This window comes from Convolutriloba macropyga, chromosome 6, assembly GCF_964194025.1.
Source record: "Convolutriloba macropyga chromosome 6, txConMacr16.3, whole genome shotgun sequence".
NCBI classification, from domain to species: Eukaryota; Metazoa; Xenacoelomorpha; order Acoela; family Convolutidae; genus Convolutriloba; species Convolutriloba macropyga.
In genome coordinates, this window is record NC_134473.1 from 28,402,968 (window position 1) to 28,429,206 (window position 26,239).

A 26,239-nucleotide genomic window follows, 5' to 3' on the forward strand; every position below is an offset into this window, starting at 1 on the left:
TAAACCTCAATTAGCGTGGAGTTGGGTGCGTGCGTATGATGGTAAGACGGTTGCCAAAAAACTTGGCCATTAAGTGTCCAAATTTGGTGCTTACATTGTGCTTTGTTTCTTCTTAATACGCACTACCAATTAGTAGAATTTTTGAGGTCTCTCTTTTTAATGTAAGCGAAACCTTGAGATATAAGCTTTGTTCCCCCTTTGTTGGTTTTATTGTAACACAATTTGTTAAACTCAGAGTTCTTCATTTATTTGGAACTTTGGTTGTTGATTTCAAGTTTGATAAGTTAGAAAAAGAACTTAGTTTGAAATTTTGTTGCAATAACATCACACTAATTGGATTAGGATAACAAAATGATTGCTGTTGATTGTATGTAGACGCATTTGATACAGCACGCGCTAAAAGGTTGATTGAAAACCAGCCAAACAGGCTTAAAAGTTTGGTTTGTTCAGTATATCCACCACAAAAACTCTTCCTATACCTGAACGGTGGTTGTCCCCTCCCCCACCGTAGGGCAAGAGACAGCACTATGACTGTGGTTAGGTACCATAGCACGGAGGATGGGTTGTCACCCCTTTAAGCACTGTCCCTTATTGACTGCCCATAGGAAGCACAAATACGAAAGATTAGAAAAAGTGGTTTAGACGGTACTATTCTCAGTGATTTTCTCAGTGAAGTCAGGTACTATTCTCAGTGACGTCAGGGGTAGGTTTCCAGAGGGGTCCTCTTTTACCCCCCCCCTTTTTCTGAGTATGAACCCTTTTTTTTATAGAGGCCTACAATGAAATCTTTCCAAAACAAACTGACTGATTCATATCCCATTGCTGACACTGAAATGCATTTTTTGTAAAGTTAAAGCGTGAATTCGTCATGAAGAACGTGAAAAATCACGTGATTTTTTTAGGCGTGCGTGTTTAAATTTTTGTTTTGACTTTTAATGTCAGTCTGATTGTCTTCCTTTCAATGATAAAATGGGGGTTTTTTTTCCTTGGGGGTTTATTTCCATGGGGGTTTCTTTCCGTGGGGGTTTATTTCCTATTAAAATCAAGCGGGGGGTTTCCGTGGCGGTTTATTTCCTAGACCCCTTTGTCGTATGTTTTTTGTTTTTATTCTCTCCAGTATCCGCATGTTGCAAATTTTTCTGCTAATTTCCAAATCAGCTTTATATAGTCCCTATGTATTGTTGTGGTCTAGAAAAAGATCAAATGTTCTTTAATTCTGTTTGTTGGGCTAGTAAGCATTGTTTCTCTTTTTTTTTGGTTTTCTGACTGCTACCGTTTTTGTCTCCCGTTATAACATAGTGTCAGATTAATTTGTTTCAGACTGATGCTAAGCTTCCGTTTTTGAAATTGTAAAAGATTGTCCAAGTCCTTTGCATGTGCATTTTGGTTCTTCTGCTAACTATTATGATGCTGTTTTGGTGGGGTTTGCTATGTTGAACCTCCTATGAATAATTCTTTGAAAGTTTAAGGTTATTTCTGCTAGTTCGTAAAACTGTTTCAATTACCTTTTGCGTTGAATTATTCTGACCCAATTATGGTAAAAAAGCAACGTTTCGCGGTATCCGAACGGAGTCCTTTTTCTCCCAATGCGTGTTTGAAATGATGAAAAAAATAGAGTTCTTCGGAAGCGAAAACCAGGATTTGAGCAAAAAAGAGCATCGATTTTTGGCATCTCTGCCTTTTCTGAGGTTGGTATCTCTTAAAAGTGTTGCGTCTACGGCAATTTTAACGATCCATCATTTTTGCGTGTTTTCTTTCAGGGACCTTTGAATTAGTTTTTTTGCCAACGATCTTGAGTTGAACATAAATGAATCGACAATTTCTCTGTATTGGTATTATGTCATTTTTTTGATTAACGTTGCTTTTTTAAAATTTCAAGGTTTATTGTTCCGACCCACATTGGCAGGGGAGGGACTATACTCAAATGAGTTTTTATTGTTCAGTCAATTTTGGCCCATCGACATATTCATCGTAGAGAGCTGTGAGTGGTATCATTATAGAGCCCGTCCAGCATTGAATATGGAATTATTTTTTTGATTTTCCTTTTTTTGAAGGAGATAACGAGGTTTATAATTTTGTGAATAATAGACGGAGTTCCGTTGTTTTTAATTTTCCGGAGTTTTTGCCTATAATTTTGTCAGTTTTGCTGAAAATATGTTAAAAATATTTAAAAATAGTGTTGTTGTTTGTTTTCAAAGATGTAAGTTTCCATAAAATCTTTCATAATTATTCATCTAATTCGTGGCTCAAATTTTGCTCCCTATTTTAAAAATAAACCAGACTTTTTTATCGAAAATTGCAAGAAATAAAATATTCTTCAGTCAACTTTGGTTAAATTTGCCGGAAGTTGCTGACACAATTTTTTTCAACTCAAAAAAGGGCCAAAGTACCTCTATGCTCTCCTTAAAAAATTTCTGGGTCAGAAACTTGGACGGTTGTTAGCTAACTTATCTCGATAATTATGCAAAAAGCATCATTATTCTTTGATATGTGAACTTTTTGTCAAATTATCTCTATCCATTAACTAGGAGCATTGCATGTTTCTAAAGTGGGATGAGTAATAGCAAGGCTAGTTTTGGTCTAAGCGTGGAGTTCAGAACAATCTGGATTGTAATATGTGGCTGTCTTTTTGCTAAATATGAAAAATGTTTAAACATTTTAATGTTTATTGCAGACAACAACAGAACAATTCATATCAAGGCTCAATATTGACAGATCCAATTGGCTTCATGAACAACTGTCGATAAATGGTTTTGAATATTTTAGTCGAAAACATTTTGTCGTTATGACTTTCAAACACATTTGTTTTCAAAATAAACAGGGGATTATAGAGACTTGCCATTAGTTTTCACTTACTTTTTCTTCAACTTGCAGCTTCATCTAAACAAAGATAGAGTGCATCTCCAAAATAATTGATTTAATTTTTTTGTCGGATTTACTTTTTAAATTAATGTTTTCGGGCTTCAGAACTACTAGTTTCACAAAAAAAATGATAATCAGACGTTTGCTCATTTTTAGGTCATTTCTGTTCTGTTTTTTTCTCATAATCAAATTATTGATAGCGCACTTAACGTTTTATTGGAGTTCAATTAACAAGCACAATTGAACTCATAATGGTTTAAGGAATAGAGTATGATTTTAACGGCTTCGACTACGTTTTCTAGAAGAATTTGATGGAAATTATTTCACTTCTGTTTCTAATTGCCTTTCTTCTTGCAGTCACATGAGAAATTTTGAAAGAGGTTTCAAGGGTATAACGGCTTGTTCTGAAAGAACGGTTTAGCCTATGTACTGATTTTTGTTCTTAGCAGATGGTCTTCAAGACTTTAATGATAACTTTTTCGTGAAATGTAAAAAATTCTTTTTTTAATTTTTCATCATTATCTGTTAACTGTAATCTTTTATTGCAGATAACAAATTGCGTTCTGGCGTTGAGAGGAGACAAAATTGAAGATATATATTTTTAGTGAAATCGTTATGGTTTTAATATCTTCAACAACGGTTTTTTTGCAAAAAAAAATTAAAACTGCTTTTTGTTTTTGTCAGCCGGTTTGTGTCACTCTGGTTTGTGACAGGTCTCGGAGAAAAAAAAAGTTATTTGTTTCAATTTACAGTTAATAGATTTTCAAGATCTTTTTTTCTTTTCGTCGCCCAGTCTTAAAAATCACACATCAGATATCACCTGTCTGGGATCAACGAGAAAAGCTAGTTTATTGCTGTATTTAAGGTTTTCACGTTTTCCATGCCGGTTTTTTATCGAAAAATTTTTTTTTCGAAATTTTGTCTGCGTTGGAGATTCCATTTGTTAAAACAATAACATATTTTGATTAGAGACAAGTTTTAATGGCCTCCACTCGAGGAATGTAGGACCGGGTTAAGTGATTTGAATTGATAGCTGATAGTTCTCTAGACAACACAAAAATATTGTTTTCGAAAAATTTTAATTATCGTTAATTTGCGTCTTCTGTTCTTTTTTCTCTATATTCTTTTGTATTTTTCGATGATTACAGGTCATTTATCATAATTATGAAGTCGAAAGGGCGCAGTCGAAAAAAGGTGCAATATCTATAGGTGCAAATTCTAAAGTGCAGTATCTTAAGTTCTCAGCGAATTGATTATGCTTAAAACGTGTGTGACACCGTTTTTTTATTTTTTTATTAACATTTTTCTGTAATTGACATCATTTTTTTAACGCATCATGTTTTCTGATAAAAGACAGTTATAAAGGGCGCAATTTTGGGGAATAAGGAATTTGTTTAATAATTTTAAACTGTTTCTGATTTTTTTTACCTTAAAAATAATTGTTTTTTTGAAAGTAATTTTTTAATCAGCACCTTCTGTTCCTTTAGTCTATTATTACCCAGTCTCATTAATTAAGGGTCAAATATCACCTTGCTGGTGTGAAAATAATCACAATTAAACATCTAATAGATTAAGTGAAGTCATAATGGGCTTTGTGGTTTGGAAACCCGTTATTTGAAAAAAAATTCGATTTTTCCGTTTTTGACGTTGTTTTGGTAATTGTAGGCCCTATTAACACCAAAAAAGGTCTTATTGGATATAATTGGGAGAATAGAGAAAATTTTTTTCCAGTGTATAGCTCATCACTTTTATGGCGTTTTAAATATATTGTTTTCGAAAAATGCAAATTAATGTATTTATCTGCTCTTTTTCGTCTAATTGTTACTTAGTCTCGTTAGTTAGTGACTCATAAAACTTTGAGAATTTAAAACAAGCGTAATCTGTGTTTTCTTTTTCTTAGTAATTGGGTTTTGGTTTTTACGGCTTTGACACCGTTCTCTCGCAAAATTGAATTAAGTTTTTTTTCTGCACTTGTTACTTTTTGTAGTTGTATGAAGAGAAGTTCAATAATGACAGATCCAATGTTTTCTGTTATGGGGTCAAAAATGATCGCGTTACAATTGTTTTGGTTCAATTTTTTATGATTTCAGTTCATATTGAAGTGTTCTCATTACTTTAGATTCAAGTGCTTACATTCTACAGATAGACATCGAGCTTTGGATGGTAACTAATTGTTTTGGTTGTTAGCTAATTTATCTCGATAATTATGCAAACAGCATCATTATTCTTTGATATGTGAATTTTTTGTCAAATTATCTTTATCCATTAACTAGGAGCATTGCATGGTTCTAAAGTGGGATGAGTAATAGCAAGGCTATTTTTGGTCTTAGCGTGGAGTTCAGAACAATCTGGATTGTAATATGTGGCTGTCTTTTCGCTAAATATGAAAAATGTATGAACATTTTAATGTTTATCGCAGAACAGAACAGAACAATTCATATCAAGGCTCAATATTGACAGATCCAATTGGCTTCATGAACAACTGTCTATAAATGGTTTTGAACATTTTAGTTGAAAACATTTTGTCGTTATGACTTTCAAACACATTTGTTTTCAAAATAAACAGGGGATTATAGAGACTTGCCATTAGTTTTCACTTACTTTTCCTTCAACTTGCAGCTTCGTCTAAACAAAGATAGAGTGCATCTCCAACATAATTGAGTTAATTTTTGGTCGGATTTACAATTTATATTAATGTTTTTGGGCTTCAAAACTAATAGTTTCACAAAAAAAATGATAATCAGACGTTTGCTCATTTTTAGGTCATTTCTGTTCTGTTTTTTTCTCATAATCAAATTATTGATAGCGCACTTAACGTTTTATTGGAGTTCAATTAACAAGCACAATTGAACTCATAATGGTTTAAGGAATAGAGTATGATTTTAACGGCTTCGACAACGTTTTCTAGAAGAATTTGATGGAAATTATTTCACTTTTGTTTCTAATTGCCTTTCTTCTTGCAGTCATATGAGAATTCTTGAAAGAGGTTTCAAGTGTATAACGGCTTGTTATGAAAGAACGGTTTAGCCTATGTACTGATTTTAGTTCTTAGCAGATGGTCTTCATGACTTTAAAGATAACTTTTTCATGAAATGTAATAAATTCTTTTTTTAATTTTTCATCATTATCTGTTAACTGTAATCTTTTATTGCAGATAACAAATTGCGTTCTGGCGTTGAGAGGAGACAAAATTGAAGATATATATATATATATTTAGTGAAATCGTAATGGTTTTAATATCTTCAACAACGGTTTTTTGTGCAAAAAAAATTAAAACTGCTTTTTGTTTTTGTCAGCCGGTTTGTGTCATTGTGCTTTGTGACAGGTCTCGGAGGGAAAAAAAGGTTTATTTGTTTCAAATTACAGTTAATAGATTTTCAAGATCTTTTTTTTCTTTTCGTCGCCCAGTCTTAAAAATCACACATCAGATATCACCTGTCTGGGATCAATGAAAAAAGCTAGTTTATTGCTTTATTTAAGGTTTTCACGTTTTCCATGCCGGTTTTTTATCGAAAAAATTTTTTTTTCGAAATTTTGTCTGCGTTTGAGATTCCATTTTTTAAAACTAACATATTTTGATTAGAGACAAGTTTCAATGGCTTCCACTTGAGGAATGTAGGAAGGAGTTAAGTGATTTGAATTGATAGCTGATAGTTCTCTAGACAACACAAAAATTTTGTTTTCGAAAAATTTTAATTATCGTTAGTTTGCGTCTTCCGTTCTTTTTTCTCTATATTCTTTTGTATTTTTTCGATGATTACAGATCAATTATCATAATTGTGAAGTCGAAAGGACGCAGTCGAAAAAAGGTGCAATATCTAAAGGTGCATATTCCAAAGTGCAGTATCTTAAGTTCTCAGCGAATTGATTATGCTTAAAACGGGTGTGACACCGTTTTTTTTATTTTTTTTATTAACATTTTTCTGTAATTGACATCATTTTTTTAACGCATCACGTTTTCTGATAAAAGACAGTTATAAAGGGCGCAATTTTGGGGAATAAGGAATTTGTTTAATAATTTTAATTAGTTTCTGATTTTTTTTTACCTTAAAAATAATTGTTTTTTTTAAAAGTAATTTTTTAATCAGCACCTTCTTTTCCTTTAGTCTATTATTACCCAGTCTCATTAATTAACGGTCAAATATTACCTTGCTGGTGTGAAAATAATCACAATTAAACATCTAATAATTTAAGTGAAGTCATAATGGGCTTTGTGGCTTGGAAACCCGTTATTTGAAAAAGAAATTCGAGTTTTCTGTTTTTGACGTTGTTTTGGTAATTGTAGGCCCTATTAACACCAAAAAGCTCTTATTGGATTTAATTGGGAGAATAGAGAAAATTATTTTCTCAGTGTATAGCTCGTCACTTTTATGGCGTTTTAAATTAATTGTTTTCGAAAAATGCAAATTAATGTATTCATCTGCTCTTTTTCTGTCTAATTGTTACTTAGTCTCGTTATTTAGTTGTCTCAAAAAACTTTATGGGAATTTAAAACAAGCGTAATCTGTGTTTTCTTTTTCTTAGTAATCGGGTTTTGGTTTTTACGGCTTTGACACCGTTCTCTCGCAAAATTGAATTAAGTTTTTGTTTTTTTTCTGCACTTGTTACTTTTTGTAGTTGTATGAAGAGAAGTTCAATAATGAGAGATCCAATGTTTTCTGTTATAGGGTCAAAAATGATTGTGTTACAATTGTTTTTGTTCAATTTTTTATGATTTCAGTTCATATTGAAGTGTTCTCATTACTTTAGATTCAAGTGCTTACATTCTACAGATAGACATGGAGCTTTGGATGTTAATACTGTTTTTTGTTGTTTGATTTCGTTGTTCATATTGTCTCCTATTCCTCAAATTGACAAATCTCCTCGGCATTCTACTGCGGCCTTTTTTAGTCCTCTCAGTGATTAGAATTAGACGCAGTTTTTATTCAAACACGAGCTATTTCCGAAAAATACTTAAATCTTTTAAAGTTTTCTATCCCATCCTCATTTGGTATACAATTAAGTTGAAATGTGGATGCGCTGGGTCGGAATTTTATGTACAAACACACATTACCGAGCCTGCTTGTTTAAGTTGAAAAGTTCTTGTTGGTTCTCTAATACATTTTGTTTGAAGCATGTGGTATCGGTTTTTTTCTGGATCAAACTGTTTTCTTTTTTTTTGTGGTGTAAGCTACCTCTAAGATTACCTTCCTGGTTTTGACTTTAACTAATTTGGTGGGTTTGTCTCAAATTGTTTCTCGGATTTTTAGATACTACTTTTTGATGGTTGGTGTTCCGACACTCCAATATAACTTTTTTGCTCTGTTGAGATGATTCTGTCGGTCTAATTTTTGTGTACCTGTTTTTGTCATTATGTCGTTTTGCAACTCTAGTCTATCCTACCATGGTCTGTTTTCTTGTGGCATGCTAGAACAATGTATTAGCAGAAGATCTCCAAGCACTTTGGAGGCAGTGTGTCCAGATCAAAACTTGTTTCTAAATTCCTTTTGCACCAAGTTATCAATGTGATCAAGTCTGTTAATGTATATAATTGAGTAAAAGGGGTTTGGTAATAGTCTAAATCTATGTGTGCATTTCCGCTGATATATTTTACCGGTGATCGTGTCACCACCAAACACTGATGATCCGGCGTAACATATTGAACCTTTTTAGAAAACTTTCATTTATGTGAAAAATTTAATTTCCGCACTTTTGTAAAGCAATTCTCTCAACAATTTGTAGTTATTAAAACTGTTTGTTATAAGGCCAACAACAATTTTGACGCAATTTCAGAATCTTTTAGGACACTGGATCTCTAAAGAGTTGTCTAAGATGCTCGCCGAATTTTTTTATTCCTGTTTTGTTTTTTTTTCAAATCTTCAATATAACAAATTTTCTGAGTGCGGCCATCTTTAGTTCTGTTATTGTCAGATTTTTTTTCGGCTTTTAGATGATGCTTTTGTGTTACGAATAGACGAAAAAATAAGTTGGTTAGATAATAGAACTCTAGCAACTTCTGGTAAAAAAAACTCAGATTGTTTTGCAGGTGATTTTTTTCTTACTACCATAGGCGACCGACCTTCGGCAAATTTTAAGCAATAGTTTGTTTAAAAGTAACTTTATAAAACTTTAGTAGAACTTTGTCGAGTTTGATGTTTTGGGATAAAAACTACAAATTAATTTTCAAATTAATATAAGCATGAGCATTTCAATATGCATGTGAATAAAATGAAGCCCTAAAATGAAATTTCACTATATTCATGCCGATCTGGTTAACAAAATCTAGTTTTCCTTGAATCATGTTTAATTTTCCAACGGCTTCCTATTTGATTTAGTTGTCAGTGAATGGCTTGCAAATTGTCAGAAGAGAACAGAATTGTGTTCAAACGTAACAATTAACGGAGGATCGTCTCGAGCGAGAAGATCTCCTCAAAACCAAAAAGCTGCATCACAAGTAAAGAGTGCTGCGACGAACAACAACCAATCTCAAAACTCAGGATCTCAAAACTCAGGAATTTCTCCAAATAATTTCTCCAACAATTCAGGAATTCCGGGTGACGAGATGCCAATGACGGAAGGTACAACAACAACTCCCCAGGGCGCGACTCCTGGGTGCAAGGACATGGCGGAATTGATGGAGTGCGGGTACAGAGTGGCAGAGTACAAGTCTCAGTTCCTCGACGTATGTTTACTACTCACTGCCCAGTGGGAGGGGTTGTGGTATAATTATCTATAAAAATTGTTTTTCACCATCATATTGTTTTCCTAAGTTACTGCTACAAACTGTGAGTATTTATAACATAAGAACTATTGCTGGACAAGTTTGTTAGACAGCTCACCTTTATTTGAGCTCAAATGTAAAACTTTAACGACAGAAAAGCACAAAGCAAATTTTCATTTTTGACTTCTAAGAGAAACGCCGATTCGGCTTAACATGCGGCTGTGGTAAATGCCTCTTGTTTAAATCTTAGCCTTCCAGAAAAACATAATAAATGAAAACAAGGAGGGTCAATATTGAGCAAACGCAGATAATGTTTTGACCCCTCTCATGGCCCTTCTTTGATCAAATTTTCAGGACAAAAAGTGATTAGCCAAGAGAATTTGAACTTTTTGTTAACTAGGACTAAAGGTTGTCTTTCAAAAAGTGAGATACCAAGAGTGTATGGGTCTATCCCATTACCCCCCCCCCCCCCCTCACGCCAGTGATCATGCAGCTTTTTAGCTACACGAATTACGTAAAATATAAAAAAAGAGGGGTAAAATTGTGCGTGTGTGGGCGTGTGTGCGAGTGTGTGCGCCCGTGTGTGTGTGTGTGTGTGTGTGTGTTTGTTTATGTGTGTGTGTGTGTGTGTGCGTTGTGTTGTGTGTGTGTGTGTGTGTGTGTGTGGGCGTGTGTGCGAGTGTGTGCGCCCGTGTGTGTGTGTGTGTGTGTGTGTGTGTATGTGTGTTTGTGTGTGTGTGTGTGTGCGTTGTGTTGTGTGTGTGTGTGTGTGTGTGTGTGTGTGTGTGTGTGTGTGGGCGTGTGTGCGAGTGTGTGCGCCCGTGTGTGTGTGTGTGTGTGTGTGTGTGTGTTTGTGTGTGCGTGTGTGCGTGTGCGTTGTGTTGTGTGTGTGTGTGTGTGTGTGTGTGTGTGTGCGGTTGCGTTTATGTGTATGTGTGTTGTGTGTGTGTGTGTGTGTGTGTGGGGGGGGGGGGGGGGGGGGTATAAAATTTACTACTTTTAATTTCACCCTTCATAAAGCAAAGAAAAATGTTTTGAACAGAAAAAGAAAAGTTCCTTAAATTTACAACTCATAAACACACCAACCTGCAAAATTTTGCTGTTTATCGCATCATGAGCTAAAATGCTAAAATTTTGTAGGTATATAACATCTCAGACTTATGAAGAAAATTTAAAAAAACATATACCAGCAATTCCATGAAGCTTCTTTTTCGCTTCTTTTTGTTATTACATGAAGCAATTGAAACTAATGGAAATTATGAAAACATTTAAACAGCGAGCAAAGCACACCAAGCAGCAGAACAACTGATCAACAAAAAGTTTTGAACCGCTCAACTATTGGCAGCTTTTGTGTCTTTTTCTGTCTTTCTGTCGTCTATTTTTAGTTTAATACTATGAACACTATTTAATACTATTTGGACACGTGTGCAAATATGGAAAAGGAATTGAAAAAAATTTCGAAAAAAACAATAAAAGTCAAAAAAGTTTCTTATCTTTTGTATAACACATAGGGGTTTTCGTTTCGTATTTGTTTTAATTTTGATACCTGAAACATTTTGTAGTATTAATCAAATCAATGTTTGAAAATTTTTTATAATCATTGTCATTAGATGATGTTGGTAGTAGGCGTTTAAAATGATAATAGAAGAGGAAAATGAATGAATGCAATTAAATTTAAATTTAAAAAGAGGTTTTAATCTATTTAGCTTGAGACCAAACAAGGCGGCTCGTTAATGTGCGTTCGCACATGATGTTCCGACCCGAGCTCATCTACATTTTTGACTTAATTGTCAACCAAATGAAGAGATAACAAAAATAGATGTTTGAATTTGAAAAAAATGCTTTATTTTAAGTTAATTAAACACACTAATTTCTGCCTCGATGAAATAGCAATCATAGGTTTCATTCATCTGACATCAATAACTCATCACAATAAGTCGTATGGCAAAGAAAAATACATCAAAACCACGAAATTTTTGAGAAAACCCATAGTATCAAGGTCAAAAAATTCTACAGCTTTCAATGGAAGCCATTTAATACGCTAAATTAAGCCTAGATGATGTGACGACTAGGATGTATGTCATTCAAAATTTATCAATAAGACTCTACAACAAGTCATTGACTATGAAAACAACAACAAAAACAGGCAAAATCCAAAAATTCGGTAGAAAATTGAGAGAAGAAAGTGTCGAAGCTATTTAAACCATAAGCTTTTTTTTCTGAAAACTTTTTCAACGATCCATTGAACGTCTTCACTAAGCCAAAGAGAGCTATCAATATTAGGATAATGTAATACGATTTCAAAAGGAACCAAAATTACTAAAAAAATCCAAAAATTATAAAAATTATGAAAACTCGTGCACCGAAGTAAAAAAAAAACCAATAGTTAGAAGACAAAGCCGCTAACTAGATAAATTTTTGCTGATGTAGAAAAAAGCGGTTCTGTCATTACCGAGACTGACTTACAATCCACAAAAATAAGCTTAAGATTGATTTATGTTAAAAAAAATATATTTTTAAAGTCTTAACAGCCATTAAACTCAAAAGCTTTCATAGGAATTCAATGAATACGCTCAGCTATGCCACGATGTGAACACAAGGATGTTTGTGACGCCTAGGTAATCAATAAGACATCACAATATGTCTTATGACTATGAAAAAAAGTAAATACAGGCAAAAACCAAAGTTTCCTCAGAAAAATGGTAGAAGAAAGTGTTGAAGCCATTTAAACCATATTTTTTTCTCAGAAAGTTTTATCTGTGATCTTTTGGACGTCTTCACTAAAGGAAGAGGTAGCCATCAATATTAGGATAACGTGAAAAGATTTCAAAATGAACCAATAAAACGAAATGTCCAAAAAATTTTTTAAAAAAATTTGAAATCTTGTGGCATTGAAGACGTATAACCAATAGTTATTTGATAAAGCCGCCAATGAGATTACCTTATGTTGCAGTGGTATGAAGGAGTTCAGTCCTGTTTTTACTGAGATTAACTTACAGTTCACAAAAATAATTTAATGATTTACCAATTTTAAAAAACTTTCGAAAATTTGTTTTCAAAGTCTTAACAGCCATTAGCTGTCCACTCACAGCACTAGATAAGTTCACATAACGCTCATTAGCAAATCTATTGCACCTTTAAACAACAAGTTTATGCCATAGGATTATAGAACTTTAGTGAAACCTGAAAAAATAAAACAAAATTTCTTTGAAATTACGAAATTTGAGATACGAGTCCAAAAAAAAAACATGAGCGATCCCTTCGAAACAAATTTTTTGTTCATTGGGCTTCATTTGATCGTAAAAAAGGTTTGTCATTAACGGAACTTCGATATTAAAAGTGTCTAGTAGTCTCTAGGTGACTTGAAAAAACTAGAAAAAGAGCTCCCAAACCTAATTTGAATTTTTTTTTTTATATATTAAACTTCACTCTAAGACTACAACTAGTCTTTATTATCTCCTTTCGTCTATTAAAAACCTAAAATTGATTTACTTTTTGGCGTGAAATCTAGTTTTGAATTAAATTTTCCGTAGAAAAAACGTTAATTCGAACGAAAATTACGGTAAAAGTGAACAAAAGTGAACCAAATATCCAGTTCACATGAAACTTTAAACCTCGATAACTCCTCGAAAAAAAAAACGAAATTCAAAAAAATCTTTTTAATTTCGAATTCTATGCTGGACGAGCTTTTTAATGATACCACGCACATTTCTCTACGATGAATATATCGGTCGGCCAAAATTCACGGAACAAAAAAAACCCATTTGAGTATATGAGTATATAGTTCCTCCCCCCCACAAGTGGGGTCGGAACAAATAGAGCTTTTTTTCGAAAGAGAGAATAGCGTATTCAAATTGTTTCGAATTGGCCATTTCGGAGAGGAAGCAAAAAATTTGTTATTAATAGCCGCCCTCAATTTTTCAGCCGGCTATTATTCGGCTCCTAATTTTGTTGTTTTCATTCGTCGAATTCTTTTGAAAAAATTGTTTCGTTTTACCTCATTTTTCCGCTTCTTCGGCACTTTGCGTAAAATCTTTTTCACTTCTTCAGGCTTGTTTCATTGTTCTATCATTCTGCTCAAAGTTCTTTAATCAGCAGTTGATCAGCAAGAAAATCTAAAATAAAAGGAATGGGCAACAAAATACGAAATAAAAAAACAGGGTAAAACCAAAAAGCCCAATTTTAGATGTCCACTACTTCAGGTTTTTTTCTTATATTACAATTGGACTAGAAGGAGGGTGGAGGTCTTAGAGAGGATGATGACGACCACCACGACGATAGTGATGATGATGATAATGTGATGATGATGACGTTGCAAAGTTTGCGAGCAGCAGAAAAATTTATGGAATAATAGCCGACAAAGTTTCGAAATGTCACCAAAAAGTACAGAACGTCTTAATACATAAAAGCCAAAATGTTTTGGAACAAGGTTGTTGTTTTAAAGTATGCCCATGCATATAGTTTACATGCATTAGTCTTTATTAGGTAAACATTGACAAGGGTGACATTAACTCTAAGAAACGTGAAAAAATGATTATAGTTTTTTTCTGTCCTATACAGTTGGTTTTATTAATGATTACGGCAGTTTTATGAGCAGACAGAACAAAATCTAAAAACGAGACCAATGGTAGCTTAATCAAAGTGACCAAATTAGTTGCGAATTTATGGGGTTGATTTTAAATTGTGCGTTCTCTCCTGATAACCCAGACAATGGAGGTTTAAATGTTTCAACACCGAAGAATGACAGGTTTTTGAAAGTTAGTTTGTCTTTAAATTGTCGATGGCGTGATTAAAGTTAACCAATTAGTAACAGATTATACACCAACGCGTCAAGTTTGGCTTTTTTTGAAAGGAATTGCCCGCAAAATTCAAAACTTTAAGGAGAAAAGTTTGGAGTTAACTGCAATATTGTTATAACAAAGTTTAAATGAGAAAAGTGCAAAAAATTTGCAAGGTGATTGATATGCTGGAAAGTAGAAGTACAATTAGACCCTTTTCAAATGGAGCCGCTTGTGTCAGTAGTTTCTAGACAATTGCTCTCTACTAGAACTCAAGTTTTGGAAATGAACTCTATTTGAAAATTAATTTTTACAAACAATACGTTTACGAATATACCGCCAAATTCAAAGTCAAATACCTTGGCTGACTGAAGGAAGAGGTAGTTGAGCATATAAATCCTCCGCACAAAAAACGGAAATGAACCGATAATTGGGTAGCGGATAGTGTTAAAACAGACTTATGGTATTCCGAGAGGATAAGGGTTGTGATAACTATTCCTAAAGCTTAATTAATATCTAGATTCTTTTTTGTTTATTATTATAATGTAAGGGAAAAACTGGCAGTCTTTCAAAGTAACAATTTGCGAATAACCGAAATCAACCAAAAACGGCAACTCTTTGGTAACTATTTGCTTAGAAATCATCCATTGGAGCAACTGTTAGCTTATGAAGGTTGCTCCCCCGTTTTGGAACGAATTTATTATTGTCTTATTTTATATGTACGCAGGAAAAAGAGCAAGAGTATATCATGAAAAATCACCTGTTTTATTATCGCAAAAAGCAGAACTGCGAACTCTATTGCGTAATGCGCGGCCACGAGATCTGTACCACTTCGTACTGAACTGAAATATTACATATGTCTGTCTCTACTTATGTATGTATGTACTTAATAACCAGTTGGTAAATGAAATGACTTCAATGTTTTGGTTAAAGGAAAAATCTTCTGAAAAATAGATGTTCTTTCACTCTGGTTTACTCCAGAACACACGCCCGTCTAGATATTTTTTGGATATAGTCAAAAAATTTGTTTAGGGCGATAATGTCAGCCGTATTGAGGGATGATATGGAGCTTAGTTCCGATATCGACCTCCCTGGGAGAGCATTTCGCCGTCATAGTCCATGTCTATAGCTTCCAGGTTGTCCTATGTTTGTGGTCTTTCTTCCGGTGATTGAGGACATTTGTCTTTCCCCCTGTTGTGATTTGTTCCGGTGTCTTGTTCGGCTGTATTGTTACCACTTAGAAATTTTTGACTGGCTTGTGTGTTGTGTCTACTGGAGAGCATGCCGAAGCTTGAATGAGAGTGTTGATTTGTTCTAATATGTCTTGTCTTGTGTATACTTTTATCCTATTTCCTGGAGTTTTTATCTATCTTCCTTTGTGTCAGGGGTGGTGTATTCATGAAAGAATTCGGGTTGTTTGACGTTTTAATGTTAACGGGGCTTGATTGTGATGAATCTGAGATGAGATCTATAACTTCGATTGAGTTGCCGTTCTGTAGTTCTCAGTTGTCCAGCTAGATAAATGACTGACAATGTTGTCGAAGTTGTCTTTGTTTCGCGTTAAAGATCTTTGATTGGACTGAGTCTGCTTCTTTTGATTTCTGTTCGGACGTTTTGGGCGGTCTGTTTTGCATCCTCCTTGATGGCAACGATCTTTTTCTCTTTTCTGAATTGCCTGAGCTTTGATTACATGTTTGTTTGTCCTGTTGAGTTGTTGTACCCTGTTGTTGATGTTCCTACTTTTTCTCTGATAAAAAAGATGTGCTTTTTTCTTTTTGGTTACCCTTAGTTTCTCCTATGGTCTTTCATGCTACCAATTGTATCAAACATGATTCTGTTTCTGTCACTACTGCTAAGTCGTTTTTTATTGTAAGTGTGAAACGTCGATCATTTGTATTTAGTGTAATGGTTGTTGGTGAAAGGTTTGTTATTATTCCAACAGAACCTTTCTTTCAAAATGGTTTTAGAGTACCTCCTGGGTAAGTTGTTCTGCGTGTGGGTGTCTTGCATGCTACTTGCTTCTTTTGAAAAATTTTGTTAGGGTGGTTGTTTGATCTCCGAGTGTTAATATCACTCTTTCAAGCGGTTTTTTCGTAAATTAAATAGTTTTAGGTTTTTGTGTTTGTTTCCTACACTATTTGCAGTGTGGAATTGTCGGGTGTTGATCAGTTTTCCGAAATTTCACCCTAAAATTTTATGACCAGTTGTGGTTCAGAGTCGGGTCCAGATTCCAGATGGACGATGGGTTTATCGTTGTTTGGCGTAGTCTCTTTTTGTCCGAACAGAAGATTTTTTATATCTTTGCATGGTAGCTTTTTCTGTGAGAGTTTTGTGATGATGATGAATGTTTATTGTTATTTTTTTCACGCAAGCGTGCTTTGAAAGCTTTCGTTTTAGTGATGGTATTTGGTATGAAACTTTTTCTTGTATTGTTTTTGCGTTTTTTCAGCAAGTGTGATTTTTGACAATTTGGTGCCGTTGTTTTGTACTGATAATCTACTTTTGACTGTCAGTATTAAGCGTTCGATCATATTTGTTGCTCTGTGATGGCCAACTGGTGCTATAATGAGTGTTATTTTGTTACATTGCACTTTCAGAATATATCGAACTGTTTAGATCTGAATGCTTGTGCCTGATCACATCTAATGTTTTGTGGTATTCCATGAAAATTATTGTTTTTTGCCGATAACATTATTGCTGTACGCTCTAATGTGGCAAGTATATATGTGTTCTTATTATTCATCCAGTAGTGGACCTGCGTAGTCTATCTGATTTTCTCCATTTATTTCATTGACTTTTAGTTTTTTGCAAACACTTTTGTAACTTTTTTTAGGTATAGTCGCAATAAATCGTAATTGATTTTTTTAAATGCGTTGTGTAGTTGTTTTGCTTCAACGGGTTCTCTTCCCTTTCCTATATTAATTGTTTCGACCGTTTGCGTCGCAATAGTATTTTTTGTCTTGTGTAGTGTGTTCTGTCTAATTGGAAATTCAGGATTCATATTTGACTTATTTGGTGCCCGATTACGCTTGTTTATTGTAACTGTGGGTGTACCTCTTTCTGGTCTGTCTCTTGTTCTGATATGCATCGAACTTCTGAAAAATGAATCTGTAACGGAATTATTTGACATGTGATTTTGAATGGTTTGTTGAATATGATTTTTCTTTGTTTTTTTGTGTGATAACTTTTTGTAGAGCAACTCTTTTGAATAACATGAATGGCAAAAATTATTTCTTCTGGGTGTTGTTGAGAATGGTTTACGAGGACATGATTATTTATGGTGACGGCCTTATGTGTCTTCTGGTTGCTTGCTTTTCTTGGCATGCTGTAAAGTGTGTAGTGAAATGGTTGAATTTCATCATTATATACGTGATTTTTGTCTATGTTTTCATCAGCTGGTGGTGAAGCTGGGTTTATACTTAAGTAATCACCAAACCTCATAACTTTTCCTGCTATATGTTCTACCTTGAAGTGGAAAGGTAATGGACGATCAACCCAACGCGTTCAACAATTTGATATGTTTTTTTTTATTTCTTCTGATGTTTTTTAGTGTTGAGAGTGAAGCTTGGTGGTCGGCTTGCAGTGGAAATTTTCAACCAAATAGGTAATATTAAGGATGTTCCAAAGACCATACATCTGCTAGTAATTCGTATTCGTCTCGGCTGTTTCTCTGTTCGTTTTGAATTAGACATATGTTTGCGTATGCTAATGGGTATGAATTATTATACTTTTTCTCTAAGCACGTGCTTAGTCCTTTGTATTCTGGCATCGCATTTTTTAATTATATTGAAATGTTTGTTCTCGATTTTTGCTTTGATAGAATTTTTATTTTTCTTATTTGCTTCTGTGTGTTTTTCCTCGCAGTTCAGTTTTATTACTTTGGTGTTTTTGTTGTGGATGGCAGAGGTCATAGAGGTGCTGATAATGTTGATAGGTTTGGTAACAAAATGTACCAAATTGTTTATGCTGCCCTTAAAGTGCTTCATAAAGAGTTTCTTTTAGTATAGCACAATCAAGTGATTGATTCAAATGTGTTATATTCTAATAGTCTCCATAGGTAATACTTATATATGCTTTGTTCCTTCACCCTGATGTACTCCACCACAAATAAACATTAAGTTTTACAAAGGAAAAATTGCTCTAATAATTACCTTATAAGCTTGGATGCTTTTTTTTCTTAAGGTTTTTAGTATTGCTTTCACAAAGATGTCAGACCTATAGAATTGAATTTATTAAAAATGACAAATGATATTTTGGCTGACCGTTGTTCAGTTCATGCTTAAAATTCAATTTTTTTAATAAAGTTTTGAATCGTATATAATCTAGAGTTTTCAAAGAAAAGCAATTATTGTAAATTTTTGTGTCTTTATGCAAACATTTTGCTGTCCTTTTTTTGACTTTTGGAGTGACTTTTACGCCTCTGACTTTCTGCGTTTTAAGTGATCTAAAATCTCTCTTTCACATTTTTAACTGAACTCAATAAGCGACATTTTAATACTAAAAGTCAGAAGACAAGTCTTCCGAAAGTGGTGCCACTTTTTCTTTTAATGTCCCAGTAGTAGTATATATTAAACTTTAATGAGGTTATTGAAGCCCATAGTAAATTTTTTAGTCCCAATACGGCTGCCCTCCTCCCGACTGTAGCAGGCTGCAATTGTTTAGATTTATAGCTCTCTCTAGTCTTTCAGGATCAATTCTTCCGATGTTAATTGGTTATGTTTATATTAAAAAGTGAGAGCAAAATTTCTGCAAAAAGAACTACTTTCGGTGAAAAACTTTCGAATCAACTAATTGTTCTTCTTCGCTCTGATTTTGTGTCAAATATCTACTACTTGACTTAATGATAGACAGCTGTCACAGTCCATCATGTGCCTGTTAATTAAATTCGAAGAGATAAAAGAACAAAATAGATATCGCATCCGTTGCTCGTCCAACAAACACTAAATAGTGTGTAGCAGCCCAGTTGAGAGGTTGACTTATGAAAAAGGTCGTGGTCGACCAATATCAGGTATGAAAAGACAGTGGTGTACCGATAATGGACATTTGCAGACTTTAAGTCGACCTTAACGTGCATGGTTGACTTTAGGATGACTGATAGTGGTCATGGTTGGGTTTAGGTTGACCGATATTGGTAATGGTCGATTTCAGGTTGAGGATATTGGTCATGGTCGACCGAAGGTCGACGGTATTTGTCAAGGTTGATTTTAGGTCAGGGTCGACTTTAGATTTGCCTGTAATGGTCAAGTTAAAAAAAAAACGTCATTTTCAAAAACGTTGTCAATCAATGTTGTTAGTAGTTGTTAATTTTGCAGCCCGTGTGATGAGTGAATTTAAAACTTGCAAGAATCTTGCAAGCTGATTCAAAACTTGCAAGATTCTTGCAAGAATCTCAAAAGAGATCAACCAAGGCAGAAAAATAAATCAGGCTACAAATGTTTCATAAAACATCTTCGAAGCAAATTTTTGTTTATTCAACAAATTACAAAACCGAATTCAACAAAACTTTTTAGCCCGGATTCAAAATCTTGCTAGAATTTGAATTCCGGAAAATTTATTTGTGTGTTTTTGGTAGCTAAATTAACTGAAAATCAAATGAAATAACCGTTATCAGAATTTTAATCAGAAGAACTGAATATAATTGACTTTTTTGTAAGCGTTTTTTGAATGTGGAATCTTCAAAGAATCTTGCAAGTTTCTTGCAAGATTTTTGAATTCAAACACAACTTTCCGACAAATAACTACAGACATCTTGAGCCAAACAAGTCCATCTTTTTTAAGTTCAATTAACCTATTCTAGTAAACAACGAAACCAAACCCTTTCAATCTTTCTATTTTTTTAATCAAACGAATTATTCATAGAGTATCAACCAAATGGAGTATTTTGTTACTATCGGTAATTGAGGATCTTTTTGTTGTCGTAAACTTTTTCTGATCAATGTTAAGTGTAATTATCTTCCTGATGAGATTTAGGTGAACCTATTTGATCCCTTCAGTTGATAGCTATTGGTGTTAATGTCCTTGAAGTTAGGTTAAATCTACCGGATATGAAAAGACCGATTTTTTTCGAAAGCTAGGTTTGGCCACCTTTAGCTCAAAATTCTTGAATATTGTTGATAGAAGTAAATTTTCGGGGCGATTTTGTTTCTTCGCGGTTTAAAGGTGAAGATCAAAATCTGCATATAAGGATCGCCCGCCAATTTATTACCTTGTTTACCTCGAAAGAACTATTTTTTTCACAAAAGTTAGAAAAAATGTATATCCTGTATATACTGGACAACTTCTAAGAAAATGAGTTATCAAGCATCTATTAAACGTTTTGACAGATACACAGTCAAAGTTTATTGTTGGAGTTTCAAAGCAAAGATATTCCAACTATGAACGCTATAAAAAATGTGATAAGTATACAAAATTTATAAGTAATACAAAATTGTAGTCTAACTATTCTATCAAAAACGAATTTCAATGATTGGCTGCATGGAAAGAGTTGCACCAGCTGGTAGTATTATTTAACCAAAGAATTTTAAGTGTATTTGTCAAGTTTACCTTTGACACAACATTTGAATGCACCTCTGATTTTTCGAAATGAAACAACAGTCAGATCAAAAATAAATTGGACTAGCCAATCACCACACTTTCACAATACGTTGGTGAAGCTGAGACCAAAATTAAAATAAGGAGGCTCGGTAATGTGTGCATACACACCCCGCTAATCCACATTTTGGCATTATTGTCTATCATCAAATGAGGAACAGATAGAAACAAAACCCCCAAAAATTCAAAAAATATTTCAAAAAAATGGTGTATGAACAAAAAATATCGCCTCCAACGCAAATACTTCAGTGGAGTAAAAAAGCCGCATTAGATTGATGAGATATGTTGTTATTAAGAAAGCGAGGCAAGACGAACAACAAAATTATACAACGACAACAAACATTAAATACATTCAAAACTTTATGTCGATTTTTTTTCAAAAAAAACTAAAGAACAATGTCAAGAAAGCGTCCGATAAAAACGAAACTGAACAAAATAACATGTAGAATAACTTCACTAGGAAGATATGGGACCAGTCCATAATAAAGCTCGGTTACAATTAGACAAAAAAGAACAAAAACAGCAAAGTGAATAGCTTCGCTGATGTTTTTTTTAAAAAAACTAACTTTAATCTAATTGAAGCAATTAGATATCAACTAAAACACAATACGTTTTACTACCAGCAATGCCTATAAAGAAAGGCATTAACAGCTGTCTTTATTTGACTTTTTAACCGGTTACAAAAAACAACAAATAGAGACAACAAACAAAAATTCAATTGAAACTTGCGAGAAAACGCATTCGAAGCCGTAAAGCCATATTTTGCCCCTCAAAATATGTTCAATGCAGTTGCGCTGGCTTCGAACTCTAATGTTTTGGTATGTGACTTCTCATTAATGAGACTATTTTAAAAATTGACAAAAAAGAGAAAAAGTAGTAAAACTAAAAAACAATTTTGTATTTTTTGAAAACAATTTTTTGCAAAGTCTTGCAAGCCATTAGCTACAAAAAAGATTACATGATTAGGTTCATTTATTGCTCCAAAACAATTCCTTGAGACCTGCAATAACTTGGAATATGAAATATATTTAAGAAAAGCACGTCAAATCTAGACAGAAATCAAAAACTAAATACTTTTTTTGCGAAAAAACCCGTGTCGAAGACAATAAAGACAAAACGAATTTTTTAGAAACTTCAGATTTTGTAAACTTGCGCTTCTCGCAACGCAAATAATATCCTATGTCATTTGTAATTAACGAGGCTAGAAAAAAAACACACACACACAAAAGTACAAAAACACAAAATCAAAAAGTATTTTAAACATTTTTTTCAAGATCAAGAAAGCCATCAGCTATCTACTGAAATCATAATATAGGCTCATCTAATCCTCCATAACAATCCAATAGATCTGTAGTTCTTCAGGAATCTTCATGCGACTGAAAGACAAAGTAAAAAAAGGCTCAATTAAATTCTTCCAGCAAGTGGTGTCGAAGTCGTTTAAAGCATAATCTGCACCTTTAAAGAATTTGATATTAGTTTTATTTTATTTTTAACACCCGTAAGGTGTTATGTGCGCTGTCAATAAAGCGATAAAGTGAAAAAACGAGAAAAAGGCGTGAGAAATAGGCAAATGCATAGAAATCAAAATAATTTTGTGTAATCTGAAAGCATCAAAGCAAGAAAACCATAACTTAATGCGTAAAATCTCAAAATAAAAGATAATTAAGGAGAAAAACGACTCATCATTTTTGCTGAAACTAATCTACAAGTTGACCAAAACAAAAGAAAAAATTTTACAAATTTCAAAAAGCTACTTTTTATGTAAAAATCAAACATATATGAAGGTCAAAACGACCACAAGCTTTCGAGTTGAAAAGTTTAATTCATTCGGTTTGCTCTGGAAGCCAATTGGACGTATGATAATTGAGCTTTGATTTGAATTGTTCTGTTCTTTTATTAACATAGGAAAGATGGATTTTTTTTAAAAAAGACCGATTGATTACAATCCCAATTATTTTTGTAACCATTCGAAATTGTACAAAAACTAGCCTCGTGATTAATGTTCGTCCATTAAAAACCTTAATTGTTTAAATTGTCATAGCTGTAGATATTTTGTTCGTAAAAAGATTGAAATTATCTCTGCGTTTTGAATAATCATCGAGCAAATTTCATCAATTGCAAAAAACGGCAATTCTTCAATTCCACATCAATCTCAATGGAAATGTAAGTAGCACTATTTGAACATTTTGTTCTTTAATTAAAATAAAAAAGGTGATTTTATATTATATTATTTTAAATTGGTTTGGATTGTAACAGTCCAAGACTGGTCAAAACCAGCCCTGTTAATGCTGTTTGTCCATTAGGAGCGACTTAGATTTATTTTTCGAATTAACAGATATAGTTAATTTGTTATTTAAAAAGTCAACAATAAATGCTGCGATTTTGATAATCATTGAGTTAAGTTGAAAAAAACGGAAAAATTTTAATTAACGAGAACTCTCAATGGGCGTAGGAGTAGGAATAGCCCCCTTTGTTGTTTACAAGTATTGTGTTACTAATTATTGCGTATGTAATTCCGACGAATACAATCTAAGTGGAGCCAGGGAGCATAGTTCGTGTTGTTTTTGATAAAAAAGGCTGAATTTTGAAATAGTTAGCCAGAATTTTAGACAAAAATTTAATCAGAATAGTCAACAAATCTTTTTCGTCTTTGAAAATTCAATCAACAACAATATTGTTAACAACGTTAACATCTTTTGGGAAAATTGATTAAATTTTAGGCAAAAATTCAGGAAAATGTGAAAAAATAATGTAAATAAGCTTCAAAATTCACAAAAAATTAAAACTTTGTTATTCGCTCTAGAAAACGAAAACCGAAAAAATATTTTTAATTCCATATTCTACGCTGAACGAGCTTTTCAATTTTAGCACTCACAACTCCCTACGATGAATATATCGATTGATTGAAATTGACTGAACAAAAAACTCCATTTGAGTATATTGTTCCTTCCCACTCAAGAAGGGTGGGAACAAAAAGAATCCGATCGTTTATTGCTTTTTTTATCAAAACTCTAACCCAATTAGTGGCGTGAAGAATTCCATACGCAAATGGGCTGGTTTTTGTTCAGTCACTATTAATCAATCGATATATTGATCGTTGAGAATCGGAAGTGGTATCATTAAAAAATTTAACAAGCGTAGATTTTAAAAGTGAACTTTTTTCTTCTTTTTTCGAGGAGTTATCGAAGTTTATAACTTTTGTGATCATTTGAATTTTGGGTCTGATTTTTTCACTTTTCGCGTCGTTTTTGCTTACATTTAGAATTTTTTTGTACCGAACTGCTAATTCAAAATTTTTCTTTGTGATAAAAAAATCATTTTTGTATTCCCGAAAAACGAGATGAGATAAAAATTTTAATTTGGGACTCATCAGAATGTTTGATATACATTTAATTCAAATTCTAATGGACAGTTGATTTTTTAAAAACTCTTTTCACGTTTTAATGACAAACCGCTTTTAAAATCAATTGAGGCCAAATGAACCAGTGTTTTTTTCGGGGAACCACTGCTCGTTGTTTTCATGGCTTCAATTATGTGTTTTTGTAATTATTCGCAGTTTTAGGTCTTGTTTTTGTTTGTTGCCTTTTGTCACTCTTATGGCATAGCCTGGTTCATTATGAATTCAATTGTTCTCCTAAACAGAATTATATGAACCTATCTAATGATTTGAATGCATACCTAATGGTTGCGAGGACTCTCAAATTAATTTTCGAAAAAAGGTTTATTTGTTTTTTATACTCACTTTTGTGCTTTTGTTAGTCAGTCCCACTAATGTCAGGTCTCAGATGATCAGTGTTGGATTCAAAAAAAGACAATTAGTGGTTTTTTCCTCATTTTGTGCTTTTTTGACTAAAATGCAACAATATATCAATAAGTCAAAATTGGCTCAACAAAAAACTCATTTGAGTATATAGATCATCCCTTTCAAGAGGTGTCGGAAAAACTAAGATCTGATGGTTTATTGCTCTTTTCTTACAAAACTCTACGAATTGTCAACCCAAATAGTGACTAGAGGAACTCTATGTTCAAATGGTTTTCTTGTTCAGTCAGTTTTGACCAATCGATATATTCATCGTTGAGAATCGGAAATGATATCAATAAAAACATTTTCCAGCGTAAAATATAAAGTTAAATTTTTTTTTCTGTTTTCGAGGAGTTTTCGAAAGTAATAACCTTTGTGATCATTTGAAACTTGGTTGGTTTCTTCACATATAGCGTCAGTTTTGCTTACTGTTAGAATTTGAATTGCCGATTCAACTTTTCTCTTTGCGATAAAAATTGAATCATTTTTGCATTCTTGAAAAACAAGCAGAGATAAAAAGGATAATTTGGGACTCATCACAAAGTTTTCAACCTAATGAATCCAAGTTCTATTGGACAGCTGATTTCATTAAATTTTTTCCCGTTTTAATGACAAACCGCATTTCAAAATTCAATCAACAACAATATTGTTAACAACTTTAACATATTTTGGGAAAACTGTTTAAATATTAGGCAAAACTTCAGGAAAATGTGGAAAAAAAGTGTTAATCAGCTTCAATATTCACAAAAAATTAAACCTTTGTTACTGGCTCTAGAAAACGAAAGTCAAAAAATATTTTTAATTCCATTTTATACGCTGAACGAGCTTTTTAATTTTAGCACTCACAACTCCCTACGATGAATATATCGATTGGTTGAAATTGACTGAAAAAAAAACCTCGTTTGAATATATTGTTCCTTTCAACTCAAGAGGGGTCGGAACAAAAAGGTTCTGATCGTTTATTGCTCTTTTTTTATCAAAACTCTGCTAATTTTCTACCCAATTAGTGGCGTGAAGAATTCCATACACAAATGGGCTGGTTTTTGTTCAGTCATTATTGATCAATCGATATATTGATCGTGGTGAATCGGAAGTGGTATCATTAAAAAAATTTAACAAGCGTAGATTTTAAAATTGAACTTTTTTCTTCTTTTTTCGTGGAGTTATCGAAGTTAATAACTTTTGTGATCATTTGAAGTTTGGGTCTGATTTTTTCAACTTTCGCGTCGTTTTTGCTTACATTTAGAATCTTTTTGTACCGAACTGCTAATTCAAAATTTTTCTTTGTGATAAAAAAATCATTTTTGTATTCCAGAAAAACGAGATGAGATAAAAATTATAATTTGGGACTCATAACGAGATGAGATAAAAATTATAATTTGTTCAGTCAGTTTTGACCAATCGATATATTCATCGTTGAGAATCGGAAATGATATCAATAAAAAAACTTTTCAAGCGTAGAATATAAAGTTAAATTTTTTTCTTCTGTTTTCGAGGAGTTTTCGA

The 26,239-nt window shown here is 33.2% G+C and overlaps 1 protein-coding gene across 1 annotated transcript in view; it reads left to right on the forward strand.

Annotated features, from left to right (window-relative positions):
- Nucleotides 1-26,239, forward strand: part of LOC142340910 (uncharacterized) — a 66,485-nt gene that overhangs the window by 13,833 nt on the left and 26,413 nt on the right. The window contains exon 4 of the mRNA XM_075391683.1: nt 9,177-9,523. Within this exon, the coding sequence (XP_075247798.1) occupies nt 9,177-9,523 (347 nt within the window). The remainder of the gene's footprint in view (nt 1-9,176; nt 9,524-26,239) is intronic.